The following is an 18430-nucleotide window of genomic DNA, read 5'->3' on the forward strand; positions in this document are numbered from 1 at the left end:
AAAATCGATCTGATGATGGAGCCATAAAACAGACGAGGGAACTCCTCGGCGATTTACAGCAGTTACCTTGTATTTGGGCTTGATTAATTTGTATTAATGAGAACTTTCCACATAGATAGGTTGTGACTGTCATTTAGGGGTTTGGTGATGAAGACCAAGGACAAGGAAGGGAACTCTTTAACAGTTTACAGTAACTACCTTGTGTTTGGCCTTGATTAATTCGTATTGCTGAGAACTTTCTACCTAGATGAGTTGTGTCTGTTATTAGAGGTCTGATGATGAAGACCAAGGTCAATTAAGGGAACCTCTTAACGGTTTACGGTAGCTACCTTGTGCTTGGGCTTGATTAATTTGTATTGCTGAGAATTTTGTACCAAGATGGGTTGTGACTGTCTTTAGGGGTCTGATATATTCGTTTGAGATGAAATTTTGCACTAAAAATGGAAAAATAATAAAAATTTTAATAAAAAAAATACAACCGACTTCAAAACCTAAAAACGTACCCACTAAACTAAAAAGTGAAAAATAACATCATAATATGTTCTACCTGCTGATCAGTATGAAGGCGGTGCTTAGCCGGTGTTGTCTTAATTTAAGCCATTTCTGACAAGCCACAAGAAACAATACTGTCTGCAAAATCTAAATCTATAAGATATTCTCACATGGCTTGAATTAATACATCACCGGCTTAGCACCGCCTTCATACTGATCAGCAGGTAGAACATATTATGATGTTATTTTTCACTTTTTAGTTTAGTGGGTACGTTTTTAGGTTTTGAAGTCGGTTGTATTTTTTTTATTAAAATTTTTATTTATTTATTTCTTGACCATTGTTTCTATATTCTCTATAGAATCCATTGATTCAATCTACTCTGTGATATGTTATCTGTGGTTCTAACCTCTTTTCGATCGATAAATGTCAGACTCGGCATCGGCGTCTTTTTAAAAAAAAAATCTTTCTGGCATTATTTTTTTAGTTTATTTGGCAATTTCAATATAAAACAACTTTACGTTATCTAGCTTTAATTTAATTTATTAAACTTGTAGTTTTATTTGATACAGTGGAATAAAATAAAAGACGAAGCTTTATTAGTGATTGTGTTTCCGTTAAAGTTACAAACAAAAAATGGTGAGAGGTGCTGGTCGTGGTGGACGCGGTATACCCGGAAGAGGCGGCATGGGGCGTCCGCCCTTCAGCAGACCCCGTGTATTGATGCTACGGCCTCCTTTCGACTTAATCTTGGCTGAACCGGCGTTTCCTCGGTGTAAACCGGCCCCCGATGACGCTGCGTTGACACAGGTTAATAACTTCTCTTTTCTTTCCATTGTATTCATTTGATCGTTCACAACTTGGAGCTCCCGCAGACATGTAATGGGATTTTATGAGATCTTCGGGTAAATGAGGTTATTAAAATCGAATTAAGACTTAAATAAATAAAGGTTGTCGCGACTCGCGATGTTCATGATGATGATGTCAACCTATATTTGTATGAAAACTTTGTAATTAGAAAAATGTTTTTTGCTCAATAAATCATTTATTAATGTAGTTACTAAAAAATCATACATTTTTACATTCAATGTAAAAATGTATAAAGGTCACAAACACACAAATAACAAAGATATTTGTAATAGGGATGATGACCGTTTTTCAAATTGTATATAAATTAAGAGTATGCTAATAGTAAAGTAATTTTGTAAAAGGAACAGGGTATCTGCGATCAATACTTTCAGAGCTACAGGGATTTAAAGGGTCAGATTTGCGGCGCTGCCGCGGATCCCTGAAAAACGCTCCATACAAAACGGCACAATTTAGTGATGTTGTTGGATCGCTGATCGTTAGGTTTGTATGGGTGTTCAAACAAAATTACTAATATCTTTGTTATTTGTGAGTTTATGTTTTTAGTTCCTGTATTAAAAAATCACATTTAATGTAAGGAAGCTAAAACTGTATGAATTTTCATCAAATTACAATAAAACATTTTTAACAGATTTTGAAATTTTATTATCTCATTTATTTTGCAAATATCCAGACAATCGTTGCTTTTTATGTATAAATTAGTTAACATTGACCTTATTTACCCGAATGTATCATAAAAATCAATATATTCAAACCTAGTCATCATCCCCATTGTGTTTGAATGTGTTTTCAGATTAATTATAATCTTTAGTTAACATTGAGACACCCTTTACAATATCTCGCTGCAGGCTCTCCTGAAGAGGCATGCAGAGCTGTGTCCTACCCCCACGGAGCAGTCGGCAGTGCTGAGCATTGTCACTAAACTGCAGACTGTGCTGGACAACTTGGTAGTCGCGCCTGGAGATTTTGCTGCCTGCGTGAGTTTTTTATTTAAACATTTTTTTTTCTGTTATTAAGTACCAATTTGATAATTCTTAAAATTACGATCTAGCCTGCTTATGTGACTAATTAGAAATTTGTCTTTAACCTAAACTTATAATATATTATTAATATACCAAGATAAAGTCCAATAAATTATTTTTAGTTTATTATTTTTCCTTCAATACGTCTATACTCCCTTGTATAACATACGGAAGCGAAACTTGGTCCCTGACACAAAAACATAGAAAAAAGTTAGCTAAGTGTCAGAGGGCAATGGAACGAAGTATTTTGGGTATAAGACTAACGGACAGGATCACCTCAAGTGAGATAAAACATAGGACAAAACTCGCTGATGTTCTCATCAGAATCGACCTCTTGAAATGGCGTTGGATGGGACACATGTTGCGCTGCACAACTGATTAATGGAGCAAGCAGGTGACACTCTGGTACCCAAGAGACAGTACCAGACAATGTGGACGTCCAATAAAAAGGTGGGAGGACGACATCGGCCTAACCCTGGGGCCACGCTGGACCAGAGTTGCGGTTGACAGGATGCAGTGGAAGCAGCTGGAGGAGGCCTCTGTCAGAAGACACTTTGAACAGCGGGACATAATATAATCAATTAAATCAAACACAACACTCATGTAGCCAAAAGCTGTTCAAAATAAAAGGCTATTTTATTTATTTATTTATTTTTATTATTTTTAGACAATGAGGCAGATGATTTTTTTATACAATCAGGCAAAGATATAGATTTAATTTATTTTGAAAATGTTCCAGCAACTTGAAGAGGTGCGGCAGGTTGGTTCGTACAAGAAGGGCACAATGATGGCGGGCAAGAATGTAGCAGACATTGTGGTCATCATGAAGACCCTGCCCACCAAGGAGGCTGTGGAGGGGCTCTCCAACAAGGTACGTCTTCTTGGAGTAGAGGCTCTGCTTCATGACCAGACCCTGTGTCAGTTTGACAGCTTTTGAACTGTCATAATTGGACTAACTAATTACCCCTCCCTACCAGAGGTGTCTGCAGTGTCCTAGTGTAGGCTTTGCCACACCACGCGACATCGCGTGAAGCGGCCATTAACGCTGTGGCCTGTAGCGTGACATCGCGTGAAGCGGCCTTTTACGCTGTGGCCTTTAACGCGACATCGCGTGAAGCGGCCTTTTACGATGTGGCCTGTAACGCGACATCGCGTGTGTGGTCCCTGTGACATTTGTTATCTCCAAGTCATCAATCGGATCTGTCATTCTCATACATTATTTGTTTTTGCCACATGGCTACAGGCCCTGGGTTACTCTGCTGCATGCTCTGGGCTTTGCTCGGAGTTTTTTTACTCTTTGAAGTGACGTACGACAGCTAAGGTCATAAGTCCCAGGCGCTGCTCAGAGGTTTCTCTCTGCCACAAGTTGGACCCAGCACCTGCATGGGGAATTTAAGAAGTTCCTTGAGTATGGGTGGTATTAATTTCATTATAAAAAGGAGGTATTTGTTACGACAGTGATGGTATAAATAGGTATTTCATGAGTTCAGTTCTTTGTTAGGCAGCGTGAACACCGTCACGCTGCCAGTCGCAAATTGTTTAAATGTGGGCATGTAGAACATGTTGGGCTGCGGAGGTGAGTGTCAACGCATTCTGAAAGGATCCTTTGAACTTACAGCCAAGGTCACAAGTCCTGGGACCTACTCTGTTTCCTTTACCACAAAATGATGGGACATTCACAGTTGCTGCTATTTGTCACGTTATACCTCACAATGTTCCAGGTGAACGAAGAGCTGAACAAGCTGATGCGAGCCGAGGGGCTGGGCAACGTGAGCAGCACGTGCCACGAGCGCGGGTTCACCGTCACCGCCGCCACCGCCGCTGTGCGCGTGCTCGTCACCACGCTGCACCAGAACCTGAGGAAGCTGGAGCCGGAGGTAATCATCATGCTGATACCCTATTACATATACATAGTTGCTATACTAATAAATAAATAAAAAATAAATAAATGAAATAGCCTTTATTGATGAAGATTTTGTACATTATGTCCCTAATCTCATTGTGCCTCATGGCAAAGGCCAGTTCCCGCCAGTGCTTCCTGTCCAGAGCTACTCTTCTCCAGAATGGGTCAGCTGTAAGCTTCAGCTCGTCTTCCCACCGTCTATGCTGCCGTCCCTTTTTCCGTCTCCCATTGCGAGGGCACCATTGTGTGACAAGGGTACTCCACTTTTCTTGAGGATCCCAAAGCATATGACCTGCCCATCTCCACTTAAGCTGGTCCATCCTGGTTAAAATACTAATAGCATACTCTTAATATAAGAAAACTCAGAAATGGATTTTAAAATAAAAAATACCAACAACACCAATGTTGAAAAAATTCACATTATTTTATCACAACAATTTAAAATAAATAAAGTTAAATGGAGTTTACTGCTCAAGACAGAGAGACATTAATCCGAAAAGAAATGTTGACAGATCAACCACCACTGGTATATTGAAGCAGACCGTACGGCGAGCGCCTTATATCACCAGACACTCCCGCCCTAATCGCCTCCACTTACTAATCCCTACTCTTCACTGAAACAATGATTGACCGAATGATTCCGAATATCTCATTACCTTTTTCTTACAATTAAATTAAAAAAAACAAAGAATAACTATGAGCAGTCCCAGGGGCTTGTGACTCTGGGTGCAGGTTTAAAAAAATCTTTTTGTGCTAGCCAACACTCACCTACACTACATGTTAAAGTTATTCCCAGCCTATTCCAAAATAATCCATGAAAATTACTCAACAATAGATGTGGACTGAAGCCGACCGTACGGCGAGCGTCTTATATGACCAGCCGCTCCCGTCGGTCGTTCCCACTTTTCTTGCAATACAATAAAACTCATCCATATTCCAGGTGCACCTGGACTACAAGGTGATCAGCAGTCACCTGGCAGCCATCCGTCACAGCCGTTGGTTCGAGGAGAACGCTCACCACTCCTCCATCAAGGTACACTTCCAGCGTACAATAGGCACCTAATTATTTTATTTTATTTTATTTTTATTATTATTGTAAATTTTTGGTAAATTATTTTAGATTGTAGATTAATCTTTTACTTGAAGTTTTTAACCGGACTCTGCAGTGCTGTGAATGCCTGTAAAAGATGGCTGCAGTAGTTCAAGAATTTTGTATCTCACTCATATATAATGTTTTCTGCTGTCATTGTTGGCATTACAAATAAATAAATAAATAAATAATATAATTAACATCAAATCAATAACAACCCAAAATTACAGAATACAAAACTTATTTTGTATTCTGTAAATCCCATTGTTAATATATAAAAATCAATGCTACTTTCTGTTATAATTTTATAACGCAAGAACCAGGCTCATGCTTCTTTTTTTAGGGGCAGGAGTAGGGGAGGGTAGGAATAGGGAAGGGATAAGTCGAAGCGAAGTTTTTTTTTTTTTGATTGCGTAAGTGCGTCACCGGGGGGTTAGGGCGAGCGCAGAAGCATCGCCTGATGGGCCCCGGAGGCAGAAGCAGAGTAGATGGGCGGAACGACTCTCTAAGGGCGTTTCCTCTGAGACTCGGACCTCGACTCGAAGCGAAGCTGTATGTCAGTGTTAACTGGCTATATCATGACATAAAACTGAAACGGTCGGCCACATGGTGATGTGATATAGTAATGTGTGTTCGCGCAGGTGCTGATCCGTCTGCTGCGCGACATGTGCGCGCGGCACTCGGGCCTGGAGCCGCTGACGCCGTGGATGATCGACCTGCTGGCGCACCACTGCATCATGAACAACCCGGCGCGCCAGGCGCTGCCCATCAACGTGGCCTTCCGGTGAGTGGCGCTCGCGTGGTACAGGCTGTGACGTCATCACGATACGCTGCTGCGCGACACGTGCCTGGAGCCGCTGACGCCGTGGATGATCGACCTGCTGGCGCACCACTGCATCATGAACAACCCGGCGCGCCAGGCGCTGCCCATCAACGTGGCCTTCCGGTGAGTGGCGCTCGCGTGGTACAGGCTGTGTGACGTCATCACGATACCTTCTGTGACGAGTAGCAGCGACAGTAAGCATTAGAGGAAACACTTCGAGCAGGTCCCAGGACTTGTGACCTTGGGTTTAGGTTTAAGAGATCCCTTCTGAATAGCCAACACTCACCCTCCCTGCCCGATATGTTTTCCATGCCCACACTAAATAATTTATGATAAATAATAATTACAACATAGAACACTATCAATAGTTACAACATAAAACGCGACTGGCAGTGTGACAGTATCTACGCTGCCTAACAAACAACTGACCTCACGTCATCAATTATACACCATTACAACACAAAATGTTTTTGCACAAAATTAGTAACGCGATTGGCAGCGTGACAGTATCTACGCTGCCTAACAAACAACTGAGCTCTAGTCATCAATTATACCAACCCTCTTATTTATACCAACACTGATACCTCCCATCTACAATATCGTAAATCGTCTCGTTATCAACCCATATTCGGCTCACTGCTGAGCTCGAGTCTCCTCTCAGAATGAGAGGGGTTAGGCCAATAGTCCACCACACTGGCCCAATGCGGATTGGCAGACTTCACACACGTAGAGAATTATGAAAATTCTCGCGATGTTTTCCTTCAACGATTGAGACACGTGATATTTAATTTCTTAAAATGCACACAACTGAAAAGTTGAAGCTACATGGATGACTGGATTCGAACCCACACCCTCCAGAATCGGAGGCAGAGGTCATATCCACTGGGCTATCACAGCTTTCAATATATATCAATAACATAAATAATGAATGTTAATACCATCTGACAGTGACATAGTATGTCGTTGTTGTCGCCAGGCGCTCGCTGTCGCTGCTGGCGGGCGGGCTGTTCCTGCCGGGCTGCGCGGGGCTGCCCGACCCGTGCGAGGCGGCGCACTCGCGCGCGCACACCGCGCTCGACCTCGCCGCGCAGGACCACGCCGCCGCCACCGCGCAGACGTGAGTGTGACACACACGCACACGCACGCACACACACGGCGCAGGACCACGCCGCCGCCACCGCGCAGACGTGAGTGCGACACACACGCACACACACGGCGCAGGACCACGCCGCCGCCACCGCGCAGACGTGAGTGTGACACACGCACACGCACGCACACAGAGAGACATACGCACGCGCACATTGTCAAGAATCAGGAAAGTATTAAGTTTACTAAAAAAAAATATTTTTTTTTTATAAATTTAATACTAAATGCTTAAAACAGAAAGGTTGACAAAGAATAAACCTTAAAGAAAAAAATTTTCACACCAGTAGAAAAAAACTATTTAAAACCATTTAAAAAAAGTGTCAACTACCATATTGTAATATTTATTAATACAGTAATTGATTATGTTGGTCCCCCATTCGATCACGAACTGTCGGAAACGCAATCTCTGAGCGGCCGGACTTTGTACTCCGTGCTGCTTGTGCAGGCTGCTGCGCGTGGTGGCGCGCGGCGGGCACCGCTACGTGCTGGGGCTGCAGGCCTTCGAGGGCGGCAAGGACATCAGCACCGAGATCACGGTGTGGGACGGCGTGGTGGTGTCGCCGCTCGCGCCCGCCTACCACGACTCGCCCGAGCCCATGGACACCGAGGACAAAGGTGACGCCAAACATTACAGTGTATTGGAAATAGATAGGCTACTCTAACTTTTTTCGGAATGACTGTGATAGAAAAAAACAAATATCTTTATTTCTAGGCAGTGCCACACATTACAATATTAAATTCGAAATATATAGCTTATAGCTAGAGCAAAAAAAGAAGAACGCCCTGCAATATGTGGCATAACCTAGAAAAAGGCCCTAACTCAGCATTTTGCTACATACTTCCTATCCAAAAAAAAGTATGCAGCACTGCCACGTACACAGTTCAACATCCTATGTAAACCAATGACCTTTTAATAATGTAAATTATTATTAATTAGGTACAAAATTAAAACTAAATAGGTAGGTACGTTGATTTTTAAAAAAATACGGAATAATAAAACATCGATGAAAAATAATTTAATAATAACAATAAAAAAAACCACCTGCATTAAAGTTACGTAAGTAGGTATACTTTTCTTTATTGAAAACTCTTTTTCCTAGCGCCATCTAGTAACTAGCTACGGTATTTTTTAGTATAGTATCCATTTTTATAATCCAAGTTATAAAAATAATAATGGTTGAGAGATTTTTGATTTTGTAATAGTTGAAGAAACCAATTGAGAAAAACAAAAAAAAAAAAGGAAAAAAAAAATTCCATTGTTACCCCCGGGCTCGAACTCAGGAATATTAGTCAAAATATTAGAGGCCAAATGACTATGTGGTACTTCGTTGAAATTAATGTACACTTAGTGTCTTTCTTTAATAATCCCTTTGCTTTAGAAATACAAACACATTCTTCCTATTACGTGGGATTAAAAGGATAAATAATTCTTTTTTTTTTCGAGATTTTTTTCCGTACTTACACGTATTAAATCTCTAAAAACATTATAATATAATACATACACATCATAAGTAATTGAATTTACTATCCTGGAATGTTAAAGCTAGGATGTAGATGGCGCTGCTTCATAAAGATTTTACGTTCTTCTAAGTTCGCATGGCAGCACCGTCGTGCCATTATTAACTTTCTTGATTTTGACATTTTAATTATTTTATTTTATTTTTATTATTATTGTAAATTTTTGGTAAATTATTTTAGATTGATCTTTTACTTTAAGTTTTTAACCGGACTCTGCAGTGTTGTGAATGCCTGTAAAAGATGGCTGCAGTAGTTCAAGAATTTTGTAACTCACTCATATATAATGTTTTCTGCTGTCATTGTTGGCATTACAAATAAATAAATAAATAAATTATAGCCATTGTAGCACGAGTGATTTTTGTGCAATAGACAGCACAATAGCTTCAATTCAAAGTTCATTTATTTCAAGTAGGCTCAGTTTACAAGCACTTTTGACATGTCAGTTGACTATTTGTAAAGATTCTACCACCGGTTCGGAAGGCAGGTTCTGCTAGGCAACCGGCAAGAAACTCAACAGTTGCTCATTGAAAAAAATCATACAACATTATAATTTACAATTTATTTATTTTATTTATTGATATACCAACAACGACAACAAGGAACATTAATTACAAATTAGTTTGAGCGTCGAATTACACTGAACTGCTCAACCAGCAGGCTACAGTGTGGCAGGGCGCCTCCACTCCGTCAAACGTATCAGACGCCCGCCATATTGGTAGCGATTCTATTGGACGAGAGTCACGTGATCAATCTTTCACAGTCTTATTTATTTAAACAGTAAATAATTAAATCCCAATTACATGAAAACCTGATTCTAAAATTATCACAATAATTAACGTAGATTTTGCTAACCGATCAAATAATTCACTCGCCGACATGTATATTCGGTAAGTATGAGACTAGGTTACCTATTTTTCATCCCCCTAAGTAATAGGGGTGGGCCACCTTAAATTTTTCATGTTTTTGATGTGGCATTGAAAAATATATACGACCCTAAATATTATCCTTTGCACCGTCAACCCCTATTTTTAATAGCGATAATAGTATTTTTTTTTTACCAAAATAATCCGTATAAATAATTTTTGTCAGCTAATTTATTAAATAAATATTTATTTATCTATTTGTTCCAGATGACGACGGTATACAAGATGGCGTCGCGGCCTAGTGATAAGACTACTTGTATGATATTGACTATATTACTTACGGTAAATCCAATAAAGAAACTTGGAATTTAATAAGACCAAACTTTGTTTTATTTTGGTATCGGACACAATTTTTACAGATCTAGCAGGTTTTCTAGATTTTCTGGGTCATTCTAGGTTCAATTTAAAAATCCTCAAAAGCTCAGTGGTAAAGGGGTCAGACTAATCACCGAGAGGTGGTGGTTCGATTCCTGCTCGTTGGATTATTGTCGTACCCACTTTTAACACTTGTCTTTTCTATAGTTGGGAGGGAAATTTTATTTTAATCGAATATTATTTTTAATCTGAAATTGTTAACAAGGTATTTAATTATTACATACGCAATTAGTTTTGAATTTTATGTCGTCTCAAAAATAACCGAATATTTAATTTTATAGTTATTATCGCAATTTTTGGATGCTGTTTCTCGTTATCAACCCATATTCGGCTCACTGCTGAGCTCGAGTCTCCTCTCAGAATGAGAGGGGTTAGGTTAGTTCCACCACGCTGGCTTAATGCGGATTGGCAGACTTCACACACGCAGAGAATTGTGAAAATTCTCTGGTATGCAGGTTTCCTCACGATGTTTTCCTTGACCGTTTGAGACACGTGATATTTAATTTCTTAAAATGCACACAACTGAAAAGTTGGAGATGCATGCCCCAGACTGGATTCGAACCCACACCCTCCGGAATCGGAGGCAGAGGTCATATCCACTGGGCTATCACGGCTTTTTTGCCTGATGCTTTGTTTACTAGTAACAATCTATACTAATATTATAAAGCTGAAGAGTTTGTTTGTTTGTTTGATTGAACGCGCTAATCTCAGGAACTACTGGTCCGATTTGAAAAATTCTTTCAGTGTTAGATAGCACATTTATCGATGAAGGCTATAGGCTATATATTATCCCCATATTCTTACGGGAACAGGAACCACGCGAGTGAAACCGCGCGGCGTCAGCTAGTCTGTTTAGAAATGAAAAACTAAGACACAAATATTTTTTTTTATTTTGAAATTAAAAAAAAACCAATATGATTTATGTAGGCATACAAAAATCATCTTAGTATTACAGTACCGAACGCTACGTTGTTTTTTACGTTCAGTTGCTTGAGTTTTTGATTTTGATATCTCTTGGACAGTATGTCGTTGCCGGGGTACAGGCCGGAGACTTTCGTGCTCATCGAGAATTTGCTTAACTTTTCTTCTAATCCTGGAAATAAACAGTAATACGAGTAGTCACATGTCTCAATCGGTGAAGGAACATCGCGAGGAAACCTGCATACCAGAGAATTATCTTCATTCTCTGCGTGTGTGAAGTCTGCCAATCCGCATTGGGCCGGCGTTGTGGACTATTGGCCTAACCCCTCTCATTCTGAGAGGAGACTCGAGCTCAGCAGTGAGCCGAATATGGGTTGATGACGACGTGACGAGTAGTAAAGTTAAAGTCAAAGTCAAAATTCATTTATTTCAAATAGGCTTAGTTTACAAGCTCTTTATCATTTTCAAATGATTATAATGGTGATAATAATCATTTGAAAACTTAAAATTAAAGTTACGAGGGTTCCAAACGCGCCTTGATCCGAGAAGTGCCCACAACAAACTCAGCAAACTAAGCCAAGGTTTTTTTTTTATCACCATTTTACAAACTTATTTAAAACTAAGCACACAGTCGTATAATACAGTTTTTTTTTAAACACCAAGCTTTTTATCATTTAAATATTCATTGACACTATAGTAAGACTTTACTAAAAGTAAAGCCGTGATATAACCTCTGTTATCTCCTAACCTCTAGGGTGTAGGTTCGAATCCGGTCCGGGGCATGCACCTCCAACTTTTCAGTTGTGTGCATTTTAAGAAATTAAATATCACGTGTCTCAAACGGTGAAGGAAAACATCGTGAAGAAACCTGCATACCAGAGAATTTTCTTAATTTTTTTTTTTTAATTCTTTACAAGTTAGCCCTTGACTACAATCTCACCTGATGGTAAGTGATGATGCAATCTAAGATGAAAGCGGGCTAACTTGTTAGGAGGAGGATGAATATCCACTCGCCTTTCGGTTTCTACACGACTTCGTACCGGAACGCTAAATCGCTTGGCGGTACGTTTTGTCGGTAGGGTGGTAATTAGCCACGGCTGAAGCCTCCCACCAGCCAGACCTGGACCAATTAAGAAAATCTCAATCGAACCCAGGACCTCCGTCAAGTAAATCCACCGCGCATACCACTGTGCCACGGAGGCCATCAAAAATTCTCTACAGGTGTGAAGTGTCAATCCGCATTGGGCCAGCGTGGTGGACTATATCGCACTATACTAGATTATAGCGTAGTGATCTAAGATTGCATCACCACTTACCATCAGGTGAGATTATGGTCGAGGGCTAACTTTTAAAGAATAAAAAAAAAAGTCAGACTCATTCATACTCGAAGTATGACGCATGATACCTACCTACTATAACTCGTACTATATAATACTACTAGCTGACGCCGCGCGATTTCACCCGCGTGGTTCCCGTTCCCGTAGGAATACGGGGATAAAATATAGCCTATAGCCTTCCTCGATATATGGGCTATCTAACACTGAAAGAATTTTTCAAATCGGACCAGTAGTTCCTGAGATTAGCGCGTTCAATCAAACAAACAAACTCTTCAGCTTTATAATAATAATAATAATAATAATAATTTATTTGCCAAATTGTGGGTTACAAATAGATCTTACAATAATGGTATGATTTCCAACACAATTTACCGAGTAAGTCAGCGTGCAAATTTTTAGCAATATTTTACAATAGTACTTATATTATACACATTAATTAAAAATTATTCACAAGAAAAAATATTTAATTCAAAATTAGATATAAAGAATGAAAATAGCGACTGAGGAAAATATAAAATAAATGTCAAAATGTCAATAAGTCAATTTGCAGTAGTAATTATTATCCATAATACATTGAAGAACATATGTAATCTGATTTATCAGTAATTCAGCTAAAATTAAAAAAATCTTTCGTAGAGTAAAAAAAATATAATAGTAGATACATACCTTGTCTGTGTGTGTGTCTCACAAACTCCGGAGAGAAGCACGAAACGGAGGACATCGTGATCGGCGCGTCGTTTATGCATTTTTTTCTGTTTTCCGCGTAATTTGATCTCACTCTACCTGTTGGAGACAAGCGAGCGTTAATCTGTACTCATAGGGTGCCTTGGCTCTCAATCAATTGAAGCACCATAGACAAAACACTAGGTATATAGAGAAGAGAAGCACCGTGGCATCGAGTCTGTGGCGTAGTTTGGCCAGGAAAGGCCTCGTAACAAAATTAGTTAGAGGCTCAATAGACGAGCGGCAAATCCCGAAAATCTATCAAAATCTTTATGAGCTCGAGTCTCCTCTCAGAATGAGAGGGGTTAGGCCAATAGTCCACCACGCTGGCCCAATGCGGATTGGCAGACTTCACACACGCAGATAAATAAGAAAATTCTCTGGTGTGCAGTTTCCTCACGATGTTTTCCTTTACCGTTTGAGACACGTGATATTTAATTTTTTTTAATGCACGCAACTGAAAAGTTGGAGGTGCATGCCCTGGACCGGATTCGAACCCACACCCTACGGAATCAGAGACAGAGGTCATATCCACTAGGATATCACGGCTCTCTATCAAAGGCAGATCTCTTTAGCAGTGTTTTGTTTTTTTTTTCTCCGAGAAGCACCAGATTAAGAGACATTGTGGGCTAAATATAACTAATTTTTGCTTTGACACGCAAGGGTCCCCGTAGTCAGGGCTCCCGTATCATTGATTCGGCTGATACGCCGGTAGCTACGCCCCTGTGTGACTGTTCGCTTCAGCTTAAGAGCGAGCAGCGCGTCGGTACGATATGGATAAGATTCGAAGCGCAAACGAGACGCCGAATTATGACTTTCACGTGAGTGAAAAGCACGGAGCGATTGACGCACGACGCAAATTTTATGACGTGAGCGCCAAAACCATTTTTACCTAATTGCAAGTAAATTAAACAACATAACGAAAAACAAAAAGGCCATGTTCAAGATATATACCAAATTTTCTATACAAAACAAAAATTTAAGAAAATAAGATTGCTTTTCCTGAGATTGAAAGCAAAATGTGAGCAAAACATGTATTTTTGAAAAAAATAAACTATCGAAAAAAGTTTTACAAATTGTGTATTTTGTATAGTCATAACGAAGCTAATACTTTGAAATATCATTTACCCAAATATCAGGCTCCTAACTTTTCCAGAATCTGAGATCCAGAACCATTTGTAACCACCAAATTACATATTGCACTCTCTTAAACGCGCTAGTGCATACCTAATTCGGACGGCTTCAGTGTGCGCGTGGCCATAGATAATACACTTATACTGGTACAAAACCACCGTCCACATCTCTTTTTGTGTAATTCTTTATGGGTTACTTGGGATAGGCGGGGAGAGTGACTTGAGTGGAAATGGGGAGTGTTTGTTAACAGTCAAAGGATCCTTTAACCCTACACACATCGTTCACAAGTGCGTAACTCCACTCAAGGTCATTTTCTGCCATTCAGGGTTTATTGGAGTTAGACCTGACAAAATTTCATTCAATAATTGTGTTTTGAGACCCCATAAACTTCAATTAAACTAGCTAATAGTATATAATCATTGTCTACCGTATATATCAATGTGCTGTATCACGTTGAGCATCGCGCACTTCTCGTAAGTGTCCCGCACGCGCTGCACTTCGGGACTCGGAGTTACAGTCCCGACTTCTAATGTAGCCTTCGCCATCTTGTACATCAACTTTTGTATAAGTTTACTGAAATAAAGGTCATAATTAGCCTAATTCATTATTCATAATTATCGACAAATTGCTCCTCCAACTTTTTTTTCTCTCATGGTTGTAAAATGGCCGCCATTTTGTTTTTTGGTTACTTACACTGGGGCTCTCATACTAATTCGACCACCACTACTCATGTAAATGTCTTATCAAGATAAAAAAAGTTGTCATTTGGTAGCTAAACATGTAAACAACAATTACACGGCCATTATCCGTTTTAATTTGATTTTTTTTAATTTTTTTTCTCTATTTTTTTATTATTTCCTTTTCTTGAATGTATTCTCAGATTGTGCTTTTTTATAAATTGTTCTAACTATGGAAAATCTGTAATTGGCTGTAACATACAGGAAATATTGTATAATTGTATTCTTGGTAACGCTGTTGATTTTTCTTAAAAATAAATAAATAAATAAATAAATAAATAAATAAATTATTTTTCATGAAACAAAAAATAGAAAAAATTTAAAGAAAAATATAATTAATTTTTTTGTGCATTTTTAAAAATTAACTTTTTGTGAAAAATCTAGGGCATGAAGATTAAAAAAAATAAAATAAAACCACGAGAGAAAAAAAAATGGGTCGATAAAAAATGTTATATTTTATACCATTAAAGGCTCCGACATCGGTAACGGGGCACATTGTTTAGGACTCATCTTTATCTATAGGGACCATTCATCATCATCATCATATCAGCCGATAGACGTCCACTGCAGTACATAGGCATTTTGTAGGGACTTCCAAACATCACGGTACTGAGCCGCTTGCATCCAGCGAATGTCTGCGACTCGCTTGATGTCGTCAGTCCACCTGGTGGGGGGTCGACCAACACTGCGTTTTCCAGTGCGATTTCCGTGTGGGGACATTTTAGCACATGGGGACACCAACCCAAGGTGTTGTAAAATAAAGTGAATTAATCACCTATATCGCACTGTGATTTAGAAAATAAACTGCCAAAGATTTTCTGAAAATAATTCTGGTATTTTAAATACAGTTACCGTCAATTTAGTGACAAAAATGACATCTTGATTGAAAATTAAAGACTTGATGATGTTTCTTTTTTCATCCACATGTGTTAATGTAAACTTGACAATAAGGTTTCACAACTTTTTAAAAATGGACGAATTGTGTTGATAAACATTTAAATAAATTATTCGATCGCGCGCCTCTCTCGCTCTTACGCCTCATGTATTATGTAGAGAGAAAGAGAAAGCGAAATTACGCGCAATACGCTTACCGCGCGTGCGCGTATGTGTGTTGTGTATGTGTGTGTAGTGTGGTTGAAAAAGCGGGACATGCGGGACGCATTCAAACTTTTACGGGACTATTTAACTAATTATTTCAAAGCGGGATTACATGTAGCATTGCGAGACGGTCCCGCAGAATACGGAACGGTTGGCCGCCTTACCTATGGTACCCACAAATAATGTGACTTTCTAGTTTCAAAAGAATTTTCAAATTAGGTTCAGTAGTTCCGAGTCGCGTCGGGGGGACTTCTTTCATGAAAAGGACTTTACGCCACTGCTACATAATATGTAATGTTACATACCATTACTCACTGCGCCAGGCGGTCGTCTTTTGAACTTCGTACACAAAAAAAAATTGTTTCTAGCATAGATTGCTTGATTAGGAAAGATATCAAACATCAGAAAATAAAACTCGTGAATCAATTTTAATTATTTTTAATCAATTATAAATTAACCTAGTTCCAATAAAACTAGCTTACATAAAAAAAAAAACATTGGCTCCCGAATTTACGGGCTTCGAGGACAAAATACATGTAGCCGGAACAGAAAAATAAAAACCTAAATAGGGGGCGCCACTAATACTATATCAATAATAGCATCAAATAAATACTAATGAAAAAAATGAGGCAAAAGAAGGCCTAGAACTTAGAAACGTAAAGCCAGTTAAAAAAAAAATGGAAGAGGCTCAAAAGGGCTAGAACTCAGAGCCGTAAGTTCTTTTTAAGAAGATATTAGTTCCCATATATTCCGCAACGTGGCGACATTTTTTTTATTTTTCTGGGTCAGGCTACAACAATTAAATTACAGTTTATTTTTATTTTCAATTATATTCATATCCAATTTATTGACAACAATACAAATATATAATTTCAATAATTGTTATTTCGCTAAATTCAAAGTCAGAAAAATCTTTTACTATTAAAAAATATTCACAACAAATATAAACAAAATAAAGTATGTAATTTACGTATGTATATTGTATATCTAAATTACTTTTCCTGGGACGTTATGTTCCTCATCTTAAAAGTCGCACAATTTTTATAACAAATACATTGCCATCACAGATTAAAGAATAATAAATATGCAGATAGAGCGCAAATACAGATTCAAAAACGAATTTTCGAGTCAGTACGACACAAAGCGTTGCATTAGTAATTTTCAATATTATTTAAGAAAAATGGCGTCTTATGTTTTGTATATTAAAAATTATTATAAATTATGTATTTTAAAAATTATTCACAAAAACAAAAAAAGTATTTTTTTTAGGTTACCTATTGAATTATTAGTCTATTATGATAATAATTTACGTAATTGTTGTTAGTGTAATACAACTTATGAAAAAAAAACTTTGTTTATGGTAGATTGAAACATTATGCAGCTGTCACGGAGACGCATTTGTTTTTTTTTATGGTTTTCACTGGCTTCACCGCGCGGCTTGTAAAAACTCAATCTGTATCATTCTCTATTCTGTGGTTGCCATTTGATATCATATGAGATAACAATTACTTCAACGAGGCAATTCACGATTTTGTAACTGTATTCCGTAATAACGGTATTCCGTATTTGAAAGTAGGTACGTACGGAACCCTAAAAATTGATAAAATAGAAAATACTTTTACTTCGTAAAGTTTTGACGTTAGACGCATATTTTTGAAAGTTTTTGACAACTTGCACAAAACTCACTGATGACGTCATTCGCAATTTTCACTTTTGTCAATAATATTTTTTGTTTGTTTTTTTTTTACAATTATTTCATAATACTGCACATTATAAAGTCTTTAAACACTCATACAGCGCCCGTCGTGGTTTCTTCGCACACTATCTGGTAAGTGATCAGGTATTCTGGATACGCCTGTAAAATATTTGCCATTTATTTTTTAAACTAGCTAATGCCGCGTGGTTTTACCCACGTCTTTCCCGTTCCCCTAGGAATACGGAGATAATATAATATAGCCTATAGCCTTCCTCGATAAATGGGCTATCTAACACTGAAATAATTTTTCAAACCGGACCAGTAGTTCCTGAGATTAGCGCGTTCAATCAAACAAACAAACAAACTCTTCAGCTTCATATATTAGTCTTTTAAATATGACTTACTAGCGGACGCCCGCGGCTTTGTCCGCGTGGAATTCAGTTTTTCACAAATCCCTCAAGAACCACGGATTTCTCCGGGATGAAAAGTAGCATGTAGTAGTCTCAGAAGTGGATTACAAAATAAGAAAACCAATATCAAACAAATGCTATGATTCACTAGAATGGCAGAGAATGACATTCAGTGGAGTCACGCACTTGTGAACGTTGTGTGTAGGGTTAAAGACAT

At 38.6% G+C, this 18430-nt stretch overlaps 2 protein-coding genes across 2 annotated transcripts in view; one reads left to right on the top strand and one right to left on the bottom strand.

Annotated features, from left to right (window-relative positions):
- Positions 1–902: 902 nt before the first annotated feature.
- LOC112050798 (interleukin enhancer-binding factor 2 homolog) lies at positions 903–10104 on the top strand. Its single transcript, XM_024089153.2, has 9 exons — positions 903–1300; positions 2206–2334; positions 3119–3250; positions 4101–4256; positions 5223–5315; positions 6014–6156; positions 7172–7312; positions 7787–7956; positions 9990–10104. Exons 1-9 carry the CDS (start codon positions 1127–1129, stop codon positions 10022–10024), a joined length of 1173 nt encoding a protein of 390 aa, XP_023944921.1. The 5' UTR covers positions 903–1126; the 3' UTR covers positions 10025–10104.
- A 6425-nt stretch (positions 10105–16529) lies between these two features.
- LOC112050811 (poly [ADP-ribose] polymerase tankyrase) overlaps positions 16530–18430 on the bottom strand; it is a 104838-nt gene continuing 102937 nt past the window's right edge. Inside the window, exon 24 of the mRNA XM_052889672.1 lies at positions 16530–17962. Coding sequence (XP_052745632.1) covers positions 17897–17962 — 66 coding nt within the window. The 3' untranslated portion in view covers positions 16530–17896. The remainder of the gene's footprint in view (positions 17963–18430) is intronic.

The sequence above is a fragment of the Bicyclus anynana genome, chromosome 26 (assembly GCF_947172395.1).
Source record: "Bicyclus anynana chromosome 26, ilBicAnyn1.1, whole genome shotgun sequence".
Classification (NCBI taxonomy): Eukaryota; Metazoa; Arthropoda; class Insecta; order Lepidoptera; family Nymphalidae; genus Bicyclus; species Bicyclus anynana.

Coding starts and splice junctions, on each gene's coding strand:
- LOC112050798 (XM_024089153.2), top strand. CDS start 1,127: ATGGTGAGAGGTGCTGGTCGTGGTGGACGCGGTATACCCGGAAGAGGC. Junction 2,335..3,118: donor CTGGAGATTTTGCTGCCTGC/GTGAGTTTTTTA, acceptor AAAATGTTCCAG/CAACTTGAAGAGGTGCGGCA. Junction 5,316..6,013: donor CTCACCACTCCTCCATCAAG/GTACACTTCCAG, acceptor GTGTTCGCGCAG/GTGCTGATCCGTCTGCTGCG.